This window comes from Vulpes lagopus, chromosome 9, assembly GCF_018345385.1.
Source record: "Vulpes lagopus strain Blue_001 chromosome 9, ASM1834538v1, whole genome shotgun sequence".
Classification (NCBI taxonomy): Eukaryota; Metazoa; Chordata; class Mammalia; order Carnivora; family Canidae; genus Vulpes; species Vulpes lagopus.
In genome coordinates this window covers 19,337,748-19,359,169 of record NC_054832.1, presented here as the reverse complement: position 1 = coordinate 19,359,169, position 21,422 = coordinate 19,337,748, and the positions used below count along the sequence as shown (strand labels likewise).

Here is a 21,422-nt window from a genome sequence, read left to right as displayed (position 1 = left end):
TTATTTATTTATTTGAGGGCAGGGCGGCGGGCGGGGGGAGAGGCAGAGGGAGAAGCAACTCCCAAATGAGCAGGGATCCTGATATGGGGCTCAATCCCAGGCCCCTGGGATCATGACCTGAGCCAAAGGCAGATGCTTAACTGACCAAGCCACCCAGGCACCCCTCTGGGTTCTTTCTGAAGGCAGAATCATTTAACATTATTTATCTGGGAAAGTCAAAGGCACACATGTGGTCCAAATATTCCTTCATATTGATAGAAAGAAAATAGCAGAAATGCTTTGAGGTGCTGCTAAGTATTTGCATCCTGGTTGGGTACACAGCCACCAAAGGGCCCAAGGCTAAAGATGCAAGTTTTACATTCTGTGCTGTGCTAATATTTCTTTATGTCCAGCTGAAAACAAAGATGAAGCCCAGACCCTTATACTGAATATCATTTATCAATAGCCTTGTCCCATATGCTCTGGGAAATATGCAAGAGGAATGAAATAGTTCCACAAGCATAGAATTTGTTGCATAGTTGAAGAGAATTAGTGCAAATAAGAAAGAAGTGATAAACAATATATGGGTAAACAAGAGCATTGTAGAAAATAGATCACAGAGGAGTCAGGGAAACGAGATCATATCTGGTTAGATGAGAGAAGAGGTCATGGAAGGAGGTAAAGTTGAGCTAGACTTTACTGAATGGATAGGAAAAGAGAAGGAGCATATCCTGCCAAAAGAATAGGATACGTATAGTAACAGGCAGAAATGAAGGTGATACATTTGGGTCAAAACAGGAAATAAAATAAGAGGAAAATAATTGGGTAGATTCAGCTTTAACATATGAAGACTTTGGTGTGTGTGTGTGTGTGTGTGTGTGTACGTGCCCCTATGTCCATAGAATATAACGTTTTCATTTTGAAGAGACAACACGGGTTTTAATTATATGGTCCGTGAACTACAGAAACTAGTTTACCAGGAGCACTTGTTCCAGCTACGCCTGGTACACAGTTGGGACTCAATAAATGTATGTTGGTTGAGAAATCTTTTAGAAGCCCCTTAGCTAAAAGCAGCTTCCGCAATAGCTGCAGACGTCCCGATAACACTTTTTAAAAAGGACTGATGTATTCATTTGTGAGGGAGAGAAGAGAGAGCAAGTATGTAAGTGGGGGGAGTGGGAGGGAGGGAGGGAGTGAGAAAGAGAGAGTACGCGAGTGAGCATCTCAAGCAGACTCCCCTCTCAGCGTGGAGCCCCGCGTGGGGCTCGATCTCACCACCCTGAGATCATAACCTGAGCCGAAACCAAGAATCAGACACTGAACTGACTCAGCCACCCAGACGCTCTCCCCCCCATAACACTTTTGAGGGCCCTTGAAATACTTTTAAACCCAGAGAAACTTTCTATTCTCGTGTCATAGACCTGCACACCCAAAGCCCCTGGCGCTCTGGCGGCTCCAGCATCTGTCCTGTGAGCTGACTAGAGAGGACTGTAACCCTAGACAGTGTTTGTACAGCACGCTTAGCACAGGATTCGCTTTGATACGTTCATCCTTGTTTGGAAGCCCAGAGGAAATGAAATTGCTGTTCTGTGCTCCTGGGCCTTGTGGTTTGCGGTAGCTCTTTTTAGTACAAAATGTGCCCTAAATGCTCTGTTCTATTTTGATCTCCAGAGTGAGGATTTACCCTGGGGGCTCTTCAGGGTGTCCATAAAAAAAAAAAAAAAAAAGAGAAGTTAGAGTCGAAAGAGATTTTTGGAAAGAATCTAGTCAGTTTGCTCATTTTTCCAGATTAGGAACCTCAGGTCCTAATTTGGGTAAGAGCCCTCCCCACCCCAGGAGGCCACGTTACCTGGACAGAACCTGCACACACTGGACTTAGGTGACCTGAGTCCTCCCAGGGACAGCACAGTACCTGGTGTCCGTGGCCCTGCCCAGATTGTGAGGAATGGGAGGTCCACTTTCTGAGCCAGGCTTCCGCTTTGGGGCATCCTTCCCACCTGCCAGACCAATTTTTTCCTCTTTTCCCTTCAAAGTCACCCACTTCCTACTTTAAACTTCCTCTCAATCAAAATGAGGAGAGACACCATGCCACCATTTATATGCTGCTTAACTGATTCTATTTAATACGAGTGAGCTCGTCACCTGTTCCTCAGCCAAAGACTAGTATTAAAAAAAGAAAAAAGGCTTTTATGCCTTCTTATTGGATGGACAGCTGTGTTGCTCCTTAGGGAGGAATGAGCATCAATGAGCAGGTGGGAAGATACATTTAAAGGAAAGAGGGATCCTAAGAATCACACCACAGGCCCCAGAGGTAGTTCACTTGTCAGCTTTTTATGGTTTTGTCAAGATGTGGGCTGTAGACTCACAGGTTCCTGATTCCCTGGGGAGGGCACCCCAGTGCCTGGAAACAGACGTCCTGAGAGAATGTCCCACCTGGACCACACCCTCCTCATGGGTCTGCTGGCTCAGCACTCACCTCATGGCCCCTCTCCCCCTGCCCCCTCACCTTACTCTTTTCTTTCCATTCCACAACACAGTGTTGGTTCTGTTGCACTCCAACCCAGGTGATTTGCAAAGTGTGCTCCCTGAAGAACACATTAGCATCACCTGGACCATCGTTAGACATGCAGATTCTTGGGGCACCTGGGTGTCTCCGTGGATTAAGCGTCTGCCTTTCGCTAGGGTCATGATCCAGGGCTCCTGGGATGGAGCCTAGCATTGGGCTCCCTGCTCAATAGGGAGCCTGCTTCTCCTCTCCCTCAACCTTCCTCTCTGTTCATGCTCTTGCTCACTCTCTCTCAAATGAAGAAATTAAAAAAACCCTTTAAAAAAAGAAATATAGATTCTTGGCCCAACTCCAGACCTACTGAATTAGAAACTTAGCAGGTGGGGCCCAGCCCTCTGTGGTTAACAAGCCCTCCTGGTGACCTTGTAAAGGGTTTCTTTGAGCATCACTGCTTCCTCATCCCCATAGCACCTGGCTGATAGTCTTTAGATTCCACTGGGGGATCCAATGAACAATACTTAGTTATTATTTCATGATCTTTGTACTTCATCTTTCTCTGTATTTTTTTCTTTGTCTAAAATAGGCCCTGAGACAGTTTCTTCTCGAGAAGTTTTCAGTTTCCAACACCAAATGTGCTGTTGGAATTCTGTGTCTTTCTCAAGAGGGGGTGCAGGCTGGGTGTGACGACAGGTGACTTGAGAGACTGTCACCGACAGAGTCTAGGCCAGCTCACCCATCGGTGGACCACTCCTCAGTAATGGGCGAGAGTGGCATCAGTTGGTGTTTCCAGGCCATCCCACTGTGGAGTTCAGAGAGTCTGGTTAGAGTCAGGAGGCCAAAGTTGAAGTTTCCGGGGGGTTGAACGTGGGCAAGTCACCTAACTACTGTCAGCTTTCCCATCTGTCCAACAGGGATGTCAGGGAGGGCTTGGCCTGGATAGCCTGAAGATTGTTTCCTGTTAAAACAAGTCAGTGATTTTAGTTATTAGTTTGGTTGAGGCCACAGAAGGAGTGAGATTAGTTCTAGTGGACCTCACAGGAAGTAAGGCCTCCCTGTGTTTTTAGGGAGCGACTGAGCGCTCTCTCTCACTTTTCGTTTTCTCTACTTCCACTTGCCACCTGACCTGGGGGGCTCTTTCTCGTCCTTGAGGGAAGATCAGGGATGCTCATTTACTTTAGTTGCTCCCTGATTCATGCCCAGAGATATTAAGCAAATTTAACGCAAAATCCTGCACCTATCTTGAAAAACAATGATCAGCAACTTGAAGACTGCATTTGTTCTAAAAAAGCAACTAAAATACAGTTAGTGGCTTCTTGAGGGTGCTTTTGGCTAAGTCTGACAATGAAATACATTAATAATAACAGCAAGGGTTGGCATTTACTGAGAGCTTATTATCTGCTAAGTGCTTTGCATAGAGTTTCTCATTTATCCTCACAATATGAGCCCTACGTTATTATTCCCATTTCATAGATGAGAAAGTTAAGGTCCTGAGAAGCTGAATGTTTGAATGTTTTGTCCAAAGTTATACAGCAGGGATCCCTGGGTGGCGCAGCGGTTTAGCGCCTGCCTTTGGCCCAGGGCGTGATCCTGGAGACCTGGGATCGAATCCCACATCGGGCTCCCGGTGCATGGAGCCTGCTACTCCCTCTGCCTGTGTCTCTGCCTCTCTCTCTCTGTGTGACTATCATAAATAAATAAAAATTTAAAAAAACCAAAGTTATACAGCAAATGATGGATGGAACTTGTGTTTGAACCCCATCCAGTCTGGCTCCACAGCTTTGCTATGAATGAAGGTTACCTAGTGAATGAGGAGAGCAGGAAGTTAATTTGCTAAGCAATGCACCTGAGTCCTGATTCCTACCTGAAAGCTATACTTTCTTGCCCACCCCCCACCATCCCCCACCCCTGCCCTTGCTGCTAACTGTTCTGTTGACTCAGAAACCAGTATTGGTCCTGTGAGTCACTGTGTCCTCAGTGAATTCCATGAACTATTCTGGGCTTGTTTTTTCACCTGTAAAATGGCAATTAGAGGCCTGATACACCTGGGTGTGGTGTAAACAAATAATGACCTATTTGGGGGAAAAAATCTTGGGGTTTCTTGGAAAGGTGCTTTGCAAGCAGAACACCGTTCTTCTGACTTATCAGAGAAAGAGATCAGAGCTGGGGATGTTGATGCAATTGGTCTTCATTCCTTCAGAACAGGAAGAAAAGCTCCTCAGGAGGAAGGACTCAGTGAAAATCTCAGGTCTAATGAGGTAAGGAAGGCTGACTTAGGGACCTTCCTGTCATGACCCTGTATTTACCTCTTATCTCCTGGATGAGATGAAAAGATTTAAAAGGGCCTTGTGAGCTTTTATGCACACATCATTAAAAGTGTTTGGTGTATGTGCAGCATGAACTGATGCTGACTCTGGGATGGTGTAACTCAACAGCTCCATTTCCTGCCCACCCCCAAGCCACCCCCAGGAGTGGCATCTTAATTATACAACATTGACTCAATGCAGACATGAAGATGGTGTGATGACTTCTATTGTGGGCTCTTCTGTGAGCCTCATTTGTATTTATATTGGTAGCAGTATCTGTATGATCTATAAATTGCATAAATGTTCACATTCCCATGGCACTTTAGCATGATGTTTTCTCTTTCTTGGTCTACATGAGCATAAAATAGGCAGAAGACTGGTGTTTCTGCCATTTAAAGTCTGATGTCATGGCACACTTTCTAAATGTAGAAATCAGAAGATCTGGGTTCAAGTCCTGATACTCCTGATTAAAATATGACTTGAGCACATCACCTTATCTGTCAAATGAATATGACAGTGCCTTCCTGTTCACAGGGATATCATTAGACCCAGCTCCGATAAGAGTATGGCTCTGTTCAAATGTAAAATAACTGTTATTGTTTCTGCTAATGCTCCCTCATCAAGATCTCAAATATAGTGCATGATATATAGGACTTGGAATCAAACATGCCTCCGTTATGGGTTGTTTACCATCTCAATTTGTGTGGTGTTAAGGCACACAGCATACATGTGCTTGCACTGTTCTGGCCTATGGCCTAGAAAGGCTCTGGGTAGAACTTATGGCTCTGCCTTTGTTCATGATTCACAGAGCCATTGCTGATGAACCTTCTGAAAAGGGGTCTTGCTGGTGGAACATTTGAAATTACTGTCAATGAAGGTGGTCACCGCAGCTTTCTGCATAGTGTGCATGTGTTTGTGTGTGTGTGTGTGTGTGTGTGTGTGTGTGTGTGATCTGAAACCAATTCCTTTTGGCTCTCCAGAGTCACATATGCTCTGTTTACATTAACCAGTTTTATGCTCTTTCCTTTCTATTGCTGTCTGTATTTGTTCTGTTGTTTTGATCATGTTGGGGGATTTCAAGCATCTTCTTGAAGCAAAACTATGTGAAATATGTGTTATGATCCTATTTCACATAAAGAAATACATAAAAATAGGTATACACATGTACATAGATTTTTGCAGGAATACACAAGCCACTATTAACATTGGCTTCTTTTGACAAGTGGGGGTCAAGAAAATCTTTGAACACATTCCAAAGTAAATACAGTAGTGAACCCCATGCACCTGTCTCCTGGCTTCGACAATTATCAATTCATGATCAATCCCCCACTTCGTGTTATACATATTTGAGTTTCTTTTTATCTACCACGAGTGTGTGTCATTTTGATAATTTGAAATTGCAGTTATAAAGTCAATTCAAACATTAAAAGAAAATGCAGTAGGTTAGATTTCGTTAGTTCCTGTCTTTTTTTTTTTCAACCTTTTAGACTTGGGTTCTTGCAGGGGTAGGTGATCAAGAGTGATTCTCTCCAGAGTGCTCTGATCCTTGAGGATAGATATTGACTGAACATCTGGGAAAGACAACAGTTTTGGGTTGACGACACATCTATGTCGGTACTATATGCCCAAATCACAAGGCTCACGCTGTCAGCCCTGCTGTTTGGCTTGCTGTGTTTTTTAATTAAACTGTTTACTTTGGCTGAGATTTATGACGCTGTTTTTAAATGAGAATATGTGCTTTCTGTTCCTGCTTTGTTTGTTCCCTGGTCCCCACAACCTGTGCAGTTCTCTGCAAGCTATTTTTTTTTTGAAAAACAATTTCTGCATTTCTTATCAGATGGAGGGTAATTTTGCAGGGATTATTAACACCCTGCGCTCAGTAGTGTTTGTTCTCCTAGGGCTAGAAGAGGAAATTGTCTGATGCAAGCCCAGCAGCTGCTTAGCTGGACAAGAATAGAATATTACAAAATCACCTTGAGTCTAAAGCGTGTGAACCAGCTGTCTGCAATGAACGATGGGAAGGTGGTTTTCGTATTTAAATTCCTCAGCCAGTGGTATTGAAAATACAGTTAAAATAGACATGGTTATTTTCCCCAGTGGTTCAGTGTAGATCGATTTGGACTGTTCATCAGAAGACGGTTTTGCCCTGTGCCTTCTTAATGCTGAGTACATTGTATGAACTAATTGATTTTTTCACATCAATGAGAATCTATCCCCTACTATGCAGTAGGCACCAGAATTACAAAAATAAATAAGCAACTCTCCCTTGGTTTCTTGCTCCTCATCTAGCTGTAATATAGTGGGATGAATGTTTCACTCGTGACACTAAAATAGTGTGGGAGAGAGGAGGAAAGAAGGTGTTCTGGCTTTCGAAGGCTGGGGGAATGTTCACAGAGGAGGTGCCATTTAAGCTGAAGAGCAAATACAATTTTTTGAATTATCGAAGGCAGAAGGAGGGATCTCTGTCTTGAGCAGAGGCATGGAAGGTGATGGCATACACAGGGTTGGGGAAGAGTCCAGTGTGTTCAGATCTCAAGGCGGGTGTGCTTGTGGTTGGGAGGTGAGAAGGGGGTGAGGAAGTTTGGAAGGCCTCCTTAGAGCGTGAGCAGGTGTGGTTCTTTGGATGCAGAGAATCCAGGCTTCTGAGCCACCTGAAGGGATTGGGACTACTCTAGTTGTTATTAGGGTGGGCATAGCAAGGAAGAAGAACTTGAAAATCACCAAGGCTCTCCATAGACAGGCCTCTCTTGCTGTCCCTTATGGGCAACCACTTTCTCCTCATCTCTTAGCTTTGCTGTGCTGGCCTCCCCACTCCCCTCTCATTCCTGGTCAACCAGTTTCCGCAGAGTCTTCTGGTCATGGAGCTTGTTCACTTTTGCTCTAGGAATTGCTTGGAGATAGCCTCAGGGATGTGAAGGGTGTACATGGGAGAACAAAATGGGAAAAACCAGGAAATCCTCTGGACTTGGCAGCCTTTTAGTAGAACAGCCCACATTGCTCTGTTTTACACATTGACATCTGGGTGAGTTCCACTTGAAGAAAGTGTTCCTGTGGCACAAACAGAATTTATGTCTTAGCGGGAGCCATTCTGCTTGGCTTTCACTGATTACGTCACTTGAATTGGGTAAGATCTTGTATCTCTGGTCTCCTCATAAACAGCCCACGGGCATGTATGTGCAGGGGTCGCCACAGGTCGAGGGCTCTTTCTGAAAACAGACCCAGGGTTGTGAACCCTGCCTGAGGTGGTAAGGTGTGGAAGGCAGTTTTAAATCAAAGGGGATGTTGGACGTGACTGAAAATGTGACTGGCATGTCCAGGCAACCTGTCATGTTTGAAAGTGTGACTTTTAGTCCCCTGCACAGTATTTTCTAGAGTCTTTCTATTCCATGAGAGGCTTAGTTACACAACATTTCCATTTTCCACTAAGGTGTTGAAATATTCCTTACTCTTGTCCCTTTTTGGAGATCTCTGTGCATCTTAGCCTGTTGAAAGTTGTGAAAACCTGTCAGGGGAAAGTTGACTTCAAGTAAAAGGGAATGTTTTTTGAAAAAACACCCATACACACACACATATAACAGGGATTAAAACTTTGGAGATTGATGACTCTGCAATTGAAAGCATCAATAGTTTTGTGAAAAGACTTAGATAACTTCCATGGTAATAGATGGTTACTCAGTTGTGGGGTGGGGACTCCTATGACATTAGTGAAAAGCCTCCTTACCTTTTTGAAAATGGCATCACAGTGAAACGCCGGGACACCTGCACCCCGATGTTTCTAGCAGCAATGTCCACAAGAGCCAAACTGTGGAAGGAGCCTCGGTGTCCATCAAAAGATGAATGGATAAAGAAGCTGTGGTCTACGTATACAATGGAATATTCCTCAGCCATTAGAAACGACAAATACCCACCATTTGCTTCGACATGGATGGAACTGGAGGGTATTATGCTGGGTGAAGTAAGTCAGTAGGAGAAGGACAAACATTATATGATCTCATTCACTTGGGGAATATAAAAAATAGTGAAAGGGAATAATGGGGAAAGGAGAAAAAATGAGTAGTAAATATCAGAAAAGGGAGACAGAACATGAGAGACTCCTAACTCTGGGAAACGAACAAGGCGTGGTGGAAGAGGAGGTGGGTGGGGGGTTGGGATGACTGGGTGACGGGCCCTGAGGGGGGCACTTGATGGGATGAGCACTGGGTGTTATGCTATATGTTGGCAAATTGAACTCCAATAAAAAAAAAAAAAGAAAATGGCATCATTTCTATAGTGTGCTTGGATATTCATTTGTTCAGCAAAAATTAGGTGCCCACAGTGCTGGGCAGAAACTCTTGGTTTGCAGTGTAAAAATTCTTATCTTTTTATTGGGTTGGTTTTTCAGGAAGGTGCAATTTTTAATGCTCATTTTTAGAATTCTGTGTTTCTATGAAATTAAAAAAATGGTAGCACCACTACTGAACATTTTTAACCACAATAACGTGTCTAGAACAATCAGTATCTCTGGGATCCAGAGTTCTTTCCCCTCCATCAGTTGACTGCTCAGTTTTCTAAACATGGAAATATACGAGGCCGTGGTAGAGATGAAGGGAGAGTCTAGTGCTTCTCCCCTCTGTGCAGGGTAGGAATCAGTGGGAATCAAGAATGCTCAAGAATTAGCACCACGCTTGGGTTCATGACAGGATAGTAACCGAAAGGTTCTATTCTGTAGTATTTAAAAGATAAACATTACCTAATAATTTTTTTAAAGTTGGAAAGTTTATAGGAGTTAAAACTCCTCTTTTGGCTCATAATATATTCCTCCTCCACCAAATTATATGGTAGCTTGTTCCATGTTTCAATTTCTAAATAAATTGGGCTTCATTATTCTTGGATTTCTGACAGACATCATGTCTAAGAATTAATGTTTTGCATTCTGACACTTTGAGCATGTTAAACAAATTACCCAGTGTCATTGTCACTGAATTAATTAGAAGGATTCATGTGAGACTTTAGCACGCCTATGTGAACGTGTTTTTTTTTTTTTATTAGGCTTCATTTATTTTTTTATTAATAATTCCAACTCTACATTGGTATTGTGGTTTTAACGTTACCTGTGTCAGGGAGGATTGATCAGTAAAGCAGTTAAAACAGTGTCTAGCACAGAGTAAGGGCTCAAATGCTTACTTTATTAATGAACTTTGCAACTATGAGATGAAGTAATCAGCATGGATATAATTATCCCCATTTTATCAGGGAAGATTCTGGTGCTCAGAGTTTTGATCATTTGGAATTACTGGCGGTGTCAGGATGAGAGCCAAGAGTTCATATTTCTAGTCTTGTGTTCCTGATTGCCTTAATAACTGAAATTTAGGGTTTAGTATTTTGATATATGAACTTGGGGGATGCACCTTGAGTCAGCATATGTGCAAATGCTTAGTATGATACTGGGCATATAGTAGGAATGCAATTAAAATTGTTTTTTTCTTTCTATGCAGTTTACAGGGGTTAGGATTCTTTTTTCTATCCTCTTCTCCCTTCTCCCCGTTGATATCCCAGATGAGCACTTTATCTCCAGACTTTTCAGGTGCCTCCGGTCTTTAGCACTTCCTGGTTGTCTTAGCTCAGACTGGCGTTATACAGTCTCATAGACAGAGTGGCTTGAAATGAAATGTACTTTCTAAGAGTTCCTGGGGCTGAAAATCTGAGATCAAGGTGTTGGCAGAGTTGGTTTGTCTGAGACCTAGCTCCTTGGCTTGTAGGTAGCCACCTTCTCCATGTGTCTTCACATGGTCTTCTCTCTGTACATGAGTATGTCCTAATCTCCTCTCCTTATAAGGACACTAGTCATTAGATTAGGGCCATTCTCGTGACTTCATTTTAATTTCATTACTTTTTAAAATACCCTATCTCCAAATATAGTCACATTCTGAATTACCAGGGGTTAGGGCCTCAATATGTGAATTTAAGGGAAAGACACTTCAGCCTCTAAGAGTGATCTGCAAGGAAGAGATCTAAGCTTCAGAACCCCAGCCCAGTATGCTCCCAACCTGCACTCACAACCCCTGTGGGTTTCATGGCTATCACCATTAAATTTCATTAGGTGAACTCTGTTCAAAGAGCAGGCAAAAGTATAGTCTAGTTCCTTCCTTAGGGCATGGAAGAAAGAAGGTTGGGGCCTATTATGTGCCAGGCACTGTGCTGGGTGCCAATGCCATATAGATATTTTGTTACCCAGTGTCAACATGGCCAAGGATAGGGTGAGCATAATTGTCTCCATTTAACAGAGGAAGAAATAAACAGCCACTTGCCTTGCTCACACAGAAATTGTGTTATTTACTCATGTGGCACTCCTATTTCTCAATGATGTTGAGAATATGAGGTTAGGAGCATAGGACCATGTGGGCGAAGCAGGAAGAAAGCTGACCTTGTGTTTCACCCAATTCAAACTCTTGAGAATTAAAAAGTCATTGCAGGCTGATAAAGGAAGGAAAAACAAATGGGGAAAAAATTTTTAAAGGCAAGTTTAAAACTCTTTGGGAGGGATCCCTGGGTGGCGCAGCAGTTTAGCGCCTGCCTTTGGCCCAGGGCGCGATCCTGGAGACCCGGGATCGAATCCCACGTCGTGCTCCCGGTGCATGGAGACTGCTTCTCCCTCTGCCTGTGTCTCTGCCTCTCTCTCTCTCTCACTGTGTGCCTATCATAAATAAAATTAAAAAAAATATATTTAATATTGATTTAATGTATTATTAAAAAAAAAAAAACTCTTTGGGAAAAAAAGTCACTGAGTTCTGAAGGGAGTAGGGGAAGGCTCTGTGTCAACCACTTTTCTCCATGCTAATCCATCAGTATGTAAATAAATTTGTGTTTATCCAACAGCTTTAATCCATCTCTCCCGGATATTTTGTTTATCTCTCTCTGGCTAGAGGCAGCACGATGTGGCAGTTGGAAAGTCAGACTCTGAAATGAGACCATCAGGTGCAAATTTAATTTTCATCGCTTGTTAGCTGTGTGACAAGTCATTTAATCTCTTTGAGGCCTTGGTTCTCTCTGCTATAAAAAAAAAAAAGTGGAGATGATAATAATTTTTTATGAGGTTGCTGCAAATGTCTATAGAATGTGCTCAGAAATCAGCACCTGGAACCTAGTAAGCCTCACCAAAGGATTAGCTGTTGCCCCTATAGAAAGAGGAACAGGCAAAGGCCAGGATCTTTGCGTTACTTCCCTACATAGGTCTCTAATGCTTGGAAATACTTAATGGGCAGATGGTGGACACTCATCCATATCTGTTACATAAATGCATAAATGCAGATGTAGTGGGCCCTAAGGAATCTGTAATGAAGAGGAACTACTTGGTTGCAGCAAGTTTTTAGAGTTTGTTGTTTGGTTGAAGGCATAAGCCCCTTGGCGGAGGGATAAAGAGAAGACATTAACCAGAGCAGGGGTGAGAAAGACTTTCTCAGTCTCCCCAGTGGTAGGAGAGCTGTAATTTGTCCATGGTTGTTTTCCCTCCAATTTTCCTGTATCCTCTGTAGATTTGGGGGTAGAATCATTTCCTGGGCCTCTGGACTCTGACAGTGTAGAAACCCCCTACTGACACACAGATATGTGAGTGGCACCCTGATGCATTTCCTGAGCTCTGGGATTAACTTAATGATTTGTGTTGTCATTGAAAAATTCTAAAGTGATTGCCAAATTTTCTTTCCAGGCTCAGGCTGCATGAAGAAAAAGTTATTAAAGATAGGCGACATCATCTCAAAACCTACCCAAACTGCTTTGTCGCAAAAGAACTGATTGACTGGCTGATTGAGCACAAAGAGGCTTCTGACAGAGAGACAGCAATCAAACTCATGCAGAAGTTAGCAGACCGGGGCATCATTCATCACGGTGAGTAGGGTGGCCAAGGTGACTTGGGAAGAAACCAAGGACCATGTCTTCTACTCCAGATCTGAACCTACTCATCTTTTTAAAAAGATTTTATTTATTTATTTATGAGAGACACAGAGAAGGAGGCAGAAGGAGAAGCAGGCTCCCTGAGGGGAACCTGATGTGGGACTCGATCCCAGGACCCCAGGATCACAACCTGAGCCAAAGGCAGATGCTCAACCACTGAACCACCCAGGCATCCCCTGAACCTACCCATTTAAGAAATAAAACCCTTGGTCTCCTGTGCAACTCTCTCCAGTGACATTCCCCTTCTTCCTCCAAGAGGCATTTGGGTTTATTTCCGGTTACTTCTTCATACCTTTTCCTTTCTGTTTATGCATCTCTTAGCAAGGTATCATATTGTTTTAAGCACTTTAAATCATTATAAAAATGCATGTTTATTCCTTTACAACTTGATCATCACACCATTTGTGAGATCCACCCCTGTTGATGGCATATCTCGTTTGCTTATTTCCGCTGCTATGTATGCCATAGATAATTATGCCATCATAGAAGTACCCATTCTCCTGCTGCTAGACATTTAAGGGGTTTTCCAAGTTTTTCTGTTGCTCTCCATGGTTCCATGAATGTTGATGAACATTCCTTGAAATCTCTAACCCTGACCAACACATGTTGTTGTTCTTTTGGGCTGGAATTTCCTTTCTCTTCACTTTTGCCCATTTCTTACCATTCTTCAGCTGTCTGCCTACATGCAAGCTCTTCAGAGAAGTGTCCATTCCCTGCAGCAAGGTTACTGGGGTTCTGGTTACTCCTTCTTTGATCTCTCACTGCAGTATCCCCTCACCTTTTCATGGCCCCCTCGCACCATATGTTAATTACATATTGATGTTTCTCATTATCTCACTAGACTTCAAATTCTTTTGAGGCTGATGCCTGCCCCAGTATGCTCAAGAAGAGTTTGTGGCATGAATGATGCATTGAATTTTGTGACCCTTTTACTAGATAATGATGGTGGCGATGATGATGATGATAGCTAATATTACTGAGCACTTCCTCTATTCCAGGTATTGTGCTAAATACATGTATTAAACCTGACAGTAGGGTGCTTCGGAAATTAGGTAGTAAAACAAGTCTTAATTAACATCTTACTTCATTTGAGGAATTAAATAAGTTTTTTTTCTTATTTGCCTCTCTGTGTATATTGTGTTTCAGTGTGTGATGAGCATAAGGAGTTCAAGGATGTCAAACTCTTCTACCGTTTTAGAAAGGACGACGGTACCTTCCCGTTGGACAATGAAGTGAAGGCCTTCATGAGGGGACAGAGGCTGTATGAGAAGTATGTCACCCATGAAATCCCCCACTGTGATCTTAACTTGTGGAGAGAAGCAGGGCTATTTTGGTCTTTTATCATTCTGACTTCAGCCTGGCTCTTCCATGTGGGATGGTTACATAACTGTTCCTTTTAATATGGGAAAACTCGATCACTCATTTGCTTTTCTCTTTGCCAGAAATTAAGTTGATTTCGTAAGATTCTTAATAAAGGATTTATTTAAATAGAAAATATTTAAATATTTATTTTCTATATTTAAGTCTATTTAACAAAACTCCAGAAATAAAAGGTTGGAGCTTGATGTTTGCCATCAAGTAATGCAGTTGCCTGTTTTCTCTTTTGAATACTGTTGTATAACTTGGAGGTTGAGTCTTGTAAGTGGCTGGAGGAGTAGTGTCAAGTACAGGGAAAGTTCACATTCAGGTCAAGAGATGAGTAGTGAGAGAAATTCAGATAGCTGGATGGCCTAAGAGGAATAATCTCTCAGCTCTTTGAAGAGAGGAATGCACTGTGGTCCAGGAACATTCAGTTGCTGGGTTTCAGATCTCCCCAGTGGTCTGTCTCTGAGCTGAACTGCTGTTCCTGTGGTCTCTTTTACATCCCACCTCTCTTGGTTTTTTCCAGGACAGCCATTAGAGAAAGGAGTGCAGGAGCATGACACCCCTCCTTAACTCTGGCTGCCTTTCAAGGCTTGAGGGAGTTGAAAATCAGTATTTATCACACCAAAGAGCCTACTCTGTCACGGGTGGGTTGGTGCATGGGGAGGTGGGTCGGGATGGGGACGTCAGATTAAGTAGCATGATGGTTAAGAGCCACATATGTTTGATTCTGGCCCTGTGACCTTACCTCTGTAAACCTCAGTGTCCTCTGTTATGACATAGGAGTGGTGATGGTACCTACCTCCTAGGTGTTCAGTGCTGCTGTGGGAATTAAAAGAATAAATGTGTCAAATACTTAAATATTTAGCTTGGTAACTATGGTACATTGTCAGTCCCAGAGATGATAGCCATTTTAGTTATGAGTCTGGTAGTGATGACCACCTGAAGCTGGTATTGTCCAGCCACTTATAATGCCCTCTATGTGTTACTTCTCCCATCACTTGCTTTCTATACCCAAGTGCAGAAAATCCCTCATCTCCTGGCTCACATGAATTTGAATGGAAGGGATCCATGAGCAACTCCATTTGTGTATCTGAGTGTGTGTATATGTTTTGTTGCTGTTTTTAAAATATATTTATTTAAATTTAATTAACATATCATGTATTATTAGTTTCAAGTAAAAGTCAGTGATTCCTCAGTCTTATATAACATCCAGTGTTCAGTCCATCACGTGCCCTCCTTAATGCCCATCACCCAGTTACCCCATCCCGCTACCCCCTTCCTCTTCAGTGACCCTCAGTTTGTTTCCTATAATTAAGAATCTACCATTGTTACTGTTTTCTTTTACTTTCTTAGCTCTTTTTGGAAATTAGCACCTAGCAGGTGTTATATATTTAGATCACTATGACAGTCCTTTCAAACTATAAAATTCTATGTTAAAAACATATGTGTCATTTTCATGGATCAATATTGCTGTCTTTTTTTCTGTGTGCACTTAGCTTTCCAGTCATTAGTATTCAGTATATCAATTTCCAAGTAAGCTTATTTCTTCAAACTGCTTGTGAAATTAGTACTAGGAACAGTAATTTAATCAGTACTTAACCTTGCATGAACTAGTTGCCACCTCTCATTCTTGGCCCTACTCTTGGTTGCTGGAACATATGTGGAACAAACTTTGGGGCCTTTGGAATGATGGCTCAATGTACCTACTTGATCACTTTCATTTAGCATGTATATTTACTTAATCATTTTTATTGTATTTTCCATGTTTCCCTGGATATACTTTCCATGAATCTCAACATGTACTATTATTCTGTAAGCTTTGTATACTTTCAAAAATAATATGAAGAAGTAAATAGTTTTGTTCATAGCTCATCTTTTCAAGAATTTTATTTTAATATTGATTTTTTCCATAAATATATGTATATATATATTTTTGTTTTTGCCAGAACAGTTGTTTAGGATACCTCTAACATTTGTGAAAGAAGGCTTTGCAAAATATATGTTCCTTTTAAAATAATAACAATCAATAACATTGGTTGGTTAATAACTATGTAGACATCCTGACTAGCCCATTTATTTGACCATCATAACAAACCCTGATTTAGATCAATTGTACCCATTTAATGGATGAGGAAATGTGGTAGGGAGAAATTCAAGTTCTTACCCAAGGTCACTTCACTAATAAAATATCTGGGATTTTAATCCAGAAGCCCAAAGCCCAAGATTTTTTTTCCTCCCAAAGATTTTATTTATTTGTTCATGAGAGATAGAGAGAGGCAGAGGGAAAAGCAGGCTCCCTGCGGGGAACCTGATATGGGACTTAATCCCGAGACCCCAGGATCATGCCCTGAGTTGAAGGCAGATGCTCAACCACTGAGCCACCTTGGCATCCCCTAAGCCCCAAATTTATTGCTATTAGGCTATTGATAAATTTTAGAAAAAAAATTTATTATTAGGAAAGATGTATCATTACTTATTTTTATGGACATCAAATTAATGAAATCAATGTTTTTTCAAGATGTAGTTTATCTTAACATGTAACATGGGGTTTGTAAAATATCTGAGTATGGAATTTCTGTAAAAAGTGACTGAAAACATTCCAAGGAGACATTGGAAAAGTAGAGTGATTTCCTTCAAGATAAATCTACCTATAGATTAGGGACGAAAGAACATAGGGAATATAGTCAATGGTATTGTAATTAAAAAGAGAGAGAGAGAGAGAGAGAGATAAACCTCATGATATTCTATGAAATGTGATAAAAAAAAACAAATGTCTTTTATTTGTAAACTAAGCTCCTCAAAGCACTTCTAGATTATTTAGGTGAATTCTCTTAATAGAGTAATAATAGAATAGTAAAAAATAATAGAAATAATAGTGTAGTAAATAACAGTATAAAATACAATATAAAATAAATGGAAGATTACATGATTACCCTGTTTTCAGAAGGAGCATCTAGGACCTGAGGCAATAAAGTCAATTCTGTATGATGGTGAAACTGCATGAGAAGGACAGAGGAGACACCTGAACTCAGGGTGGCAGGTGTGCAACCTTCTGTTCCCCACACCCTCCCAGCAGCTCTGGGTGGCTGTCTGTCTGGTCAATATTTCCTTTTTGCTTTCCTCTTGCTTGTTTATTCTGTGTTATTAATAGAACTTTGTGAAACCAAGTGGTTTCTGTCCGGGGTTTTGCTGAACCAGGCTGATTTTGGGGAACCTTGGCTTTCTAACCTGTAGAGGTGTTTCTCAGTCAGCTAGCTTGTAGGACAAAGCTATATTTCAAAATGAAAATTCAGTGACTCTGCTGCCTCTTAAGGACCATGTCACTCCAGTTAATTTAACTCAGAGGTACTCAAACAAATACTGGGTGAGGGGCAAAAGCTCGGCCCTTTCAGTGTGTCCCACCATGAGGAAGGTTACAAGAGACGTGGTGACAGGAGTCCACCGCATAGTGAGTGACAGTGGGTGTGGTTTTCAGTCACTGCTCTCCAATCCCACCCTCCCAAATGGCTTGCCCTGCGACCTTGAGCCAGCTGCTCAACCCCACTGATCTGTAGTCATAAATGGAGGTAAGGCTGGGTCTCACTTGGGAAGACTGTTGGATTTTACAGTCTGTATATTGCTAAGCACAGCACTTGGCAAAGAGTAAGAACCCAAGAAATATTAGCCGCTGCTATTAGAGTAGTAAATCATAATATAAATAAATGATACCTATTATCATTTAGCCTAGCATAGAAGAGTCCAGGAGCCAAGCTGCCTGGGTGTGAATCCTGGCTCTGTGCCTTCTTGGCAAGTGTCTTCACCTCTCTGTGCCTGCAATTGCCCTCCTATATGAACATACTGACTTTTAGATTTCTCGTGGGGACTAAACGAACGTGATGAATAAGCACACAGGACAGGGCCTACCTCAGAGTATGAGCATATCCTGTTGCTCATCTCCTGCTGCCAGCTGGAAGGAAGAGTGAGAAAGAGGATGTGCGCCCCTGATTCAATGCCCAGACTTTGTCATTTTGAGCAGTTCATCTGAGCACATTCAGGACATGATGCACTTCCATCAACAAGCTTTCATCAAGCCTTCACTGTGGCCTGAAGGTACCTAGAAGAAGGCATGTCATCTCTCCAGGAGGCACTTACCGTTTCCTACTCAATTTTGCATGGGTCCAAGCACCCCAGACACACAACATGTGAATGTTACTCACATTCTCCCAGGTGGTACAATTTTTACTTTTCAAATGAAACCTGCATGAGCAGGATAAATATCCATGACTTAGAAGAACAAGGTGGAATCTGTGTATGCTGCTGTCACATGGTAGAAGATATTTCAGGTACATATTCCAAACTATAACATTTTTAAAAAATATTTTATTTATTCATGAGAGGCACGCAGAGAGAGGCAGAGACATAGGCAGAGGGAGAAGCAGGTTCCATGCAGGGAGCCCGATGCAGGACTCGATCCCAGGACCCCGGGATCACGCCCTCAGCCAAAGGCAGATGCTCAACCACTGAGCCACCCAGGCATCCCTCGAACTGTAAAATTTGATTATCATTCTACAATTAGCAAAATAGATCTCTTTAATACAAGTTAAACTCAGGATTATCAAGTGCTGCATATGCTGATAAATGGAGGTAGCTATAAAAGAGAATGAGTTTGAGGCACAATTTGGACTCATTTTTTTCTTTTTTTATGAAAACTGATAGTTGAAATGCACATTTTTAACTAACCCTGATTTCATTATGAGATCTGGAGGAGACTTCTCAGTTCTAATTTAACCTTAGGGTTAGCATGGAGGTAGCTTCCTTCCAGGTCTGGTTCATACAGACATTAGTTTAGTGTTTCACCTAAAGGGCCTTTTGGTTTTCTCAGCAGCGAGCGTTTCTCTCTTCAGACACTAATAATAGTCTATTTAGTTCGCTTAGGACCATAAGCTTGATTGAAGCATTGCTTTAAAATGCCTGTATGCCATTATATCTCTGTTGCGTTCCAACTTCTTCCTTTATATTCTCTCCTCCATAGGACGGAAGGGAAATATAAGGGAGAAACTATATCCAAAGGGGAAAAGCCCTTTTGTGTGTTTTATCTTATCAGAAGTTTCTCTACCATGTGCCCCTGGGATCTTTTTCCTGTTCCCTCCCAGTGCCTGGCACAATAAATATTTGTTGAATGAACAAAGGACTCTGCATGCTGTGATTGCTGTGAGCTGCTAAGCTGGTTCCATGAAAGAGCTACAGAGAACTTGCTTTTAATGGCAAACAACAGTAGCCAGAGGTTTACCTTGTCTCTCCTTCTTAGAGTTTACAAAGTTAACTTGTTTGATTCCCTGTGAACTCTGGGTGTTAAACCCAGTAGACACAATCAGTCCCCCTCTAGAGATGGGGAACATGAGCTGGAGAGGGGTTTAATGACTGATGTGACTTTAAATCATGGAGCTGGAACAAAAAAACATGAAGTCTTCAAGCTTTTGACCCCACCTTGTTCCATTTCTGGGATGAAAGTGCTTTTCAAATGGAGATACTGAGTTCTACAAATTTGTTCAAATTTTGTGTTCAAAATATATTTTAATTATTTTGCAAACTTTCATAAAATTCCTTTCTAAAGGCTATGTACAGCACTTTCATAGTTTACTTGGGCTGTCCAGCTTAACAGTGATGCACAGAATCTTAGAATAAACGTTTCCTGTCTTCTTGGCTTAATTGAAGAATGTCCTAGGATTGCAATGTAAGTGGGTTAAAAGTTGTTCCCTTTGGCAATTGTTTGTCTGAGTGACAAGTTATGATTTCGATACTGTATAACTAATATCAAGAACTGTTAAGAATCTTGAGATTTTACCCCACTTGCAAGCTAACAGGTTTGCCTGCCACCTTTCCTGGGCGCTGGCTGAAGACAGGAGACGGAGACAAAAGGAGAGTTTGTTACTCTCAGCAATAGTAATAACCAGAGTATTATTTTCTGGAGCCAATTCTCTGAGCCACTGTTGCCCATAGAACAGCATAATGGGTGCTAGGTGGCACCTGCCAAGGTTGGATTACAGAAAAGGATCCCAAACTTGAGGAACCTGAGGTTTTTTTTTTTTTCATAATAATCTTTAAGCAGACTGCTCTCTAGCACAAAGCAAGACATGATCTTTGTTAAACAGGACAGTAAGCCAATCTGCCCTTTTGCTTCAGAGACAGACACTATCTTCCAAGTCTGTTCATTGTGCAAACATTCTTTTTTTGTGTGTGTGTGCAAACATTCTTGAAAAGATAGTTTAGAACATAAGCTGTCAGTGCTTCTGCTCGCAAGATATGAAGGGATGTGCAAGACCTACAGAGAATTACCTCCTGGCAACTAACACAAAATGCACAAATTAATTGGATTTTGTAGCTGATTATTGAGGGAGCAATAAACATCCTCACCAGTCCTATTACTTCTGTATTTTTTTTTGTGTTAATCAAAACTACCTTATAGTTTTCACTGTTTAACTTTTATAAGTAAATGTGGTGTTATAAGCATGAAATTTTTTAAAATGGGATTTTTGTGAGATTTTATTTGAGAAAAGAGATTAGTTGTTTAAGAAGTTTTAAAATCATGCTATTTTTAAAGGGCCATCATCTCTTCTCACAAGGTATTTAGAAATCATTTTAGAACAAAAATGTAAAAAAAAAAAAAGTGATTTCATTATATGTGCAACTCTATGTGGTCATGGGAAACTTTTGACCTAGACCTTCGTCCTCGTTGGATGCTCCTAACCATCTATTCTTTGTTTCTTTTCTTTAAAAAAAAAAAAAAAGTTTCTTTATAGCAGGTCTTGCAAAATTGTGTGTTTCACCTGGTGGGTTATTAAAATGTTTAATAATTTACCTGTCAGGGAGAGACTAGAGAGGCTCTATAAAACAAACTTCTTATTTTATCATTTTCAGTTTCAACAAAAATTTTATACAGCAGTTATATTTTCAGATAATATCTCTATATAAACGCTGCCATACACATTATACATGTAATTTGAAATATGGAAGACAATGTATATGCATGTTGAAAACAACCAGCCCTGGTTCACCTAATTTTTTGGCTTTCTTCTTCTTTTTTAAAATTATTTATTTATTTACTTAAGAGAGACACACAGAGAAAGGCAGAGACATATGCAGAGGAAGAAGCAGGCCCCCTGCCGCAAGCCAATGTTGGGCTCGATCCCAGGACCCAGGATCACAACCTGAGCCAAAGGCAGACGCTCAATCACTGTGCCACCCAGGTGTCCTAAGGTTTTCTTATTTTTTAATAGCTGCAGCTTCAGTCTGCCAAGGAAGTGTCAACTAGGAGTCAACTTCATGGCTAGTTTAGTCCAGGTAGCTGAGTTCTGGCCCAT

At 41.5% G+C, this 21,422-nt stretch overlaps 1 protein-coding gene across 1 annotated transcript in view; it reads left to right on the top strand.

Moving 5' to 3' along the window:
* DEPTOR (DEP domain containing MTOR interacting protein) overlaps positions 1–21,422 on the top strand; it is a 134,235-nt gene that overhangs the window by 31,263 nt on the left and 81,550 nt on the right. Inside the window, exons 2-3 of the mRNA XM_041768454.1 lie at positions 12,473–12,651; positions 13,864–13,987. Of these exons, the coding sequence (XP_041624388.1) occupies positions 12,473–12,651; positions 13,864–13,987 (303 nt within the window). The remainder of the gene's footprint in view (positions 1–12,472; positions 12,652–13,863; positions 13,988–21,422) is intronic.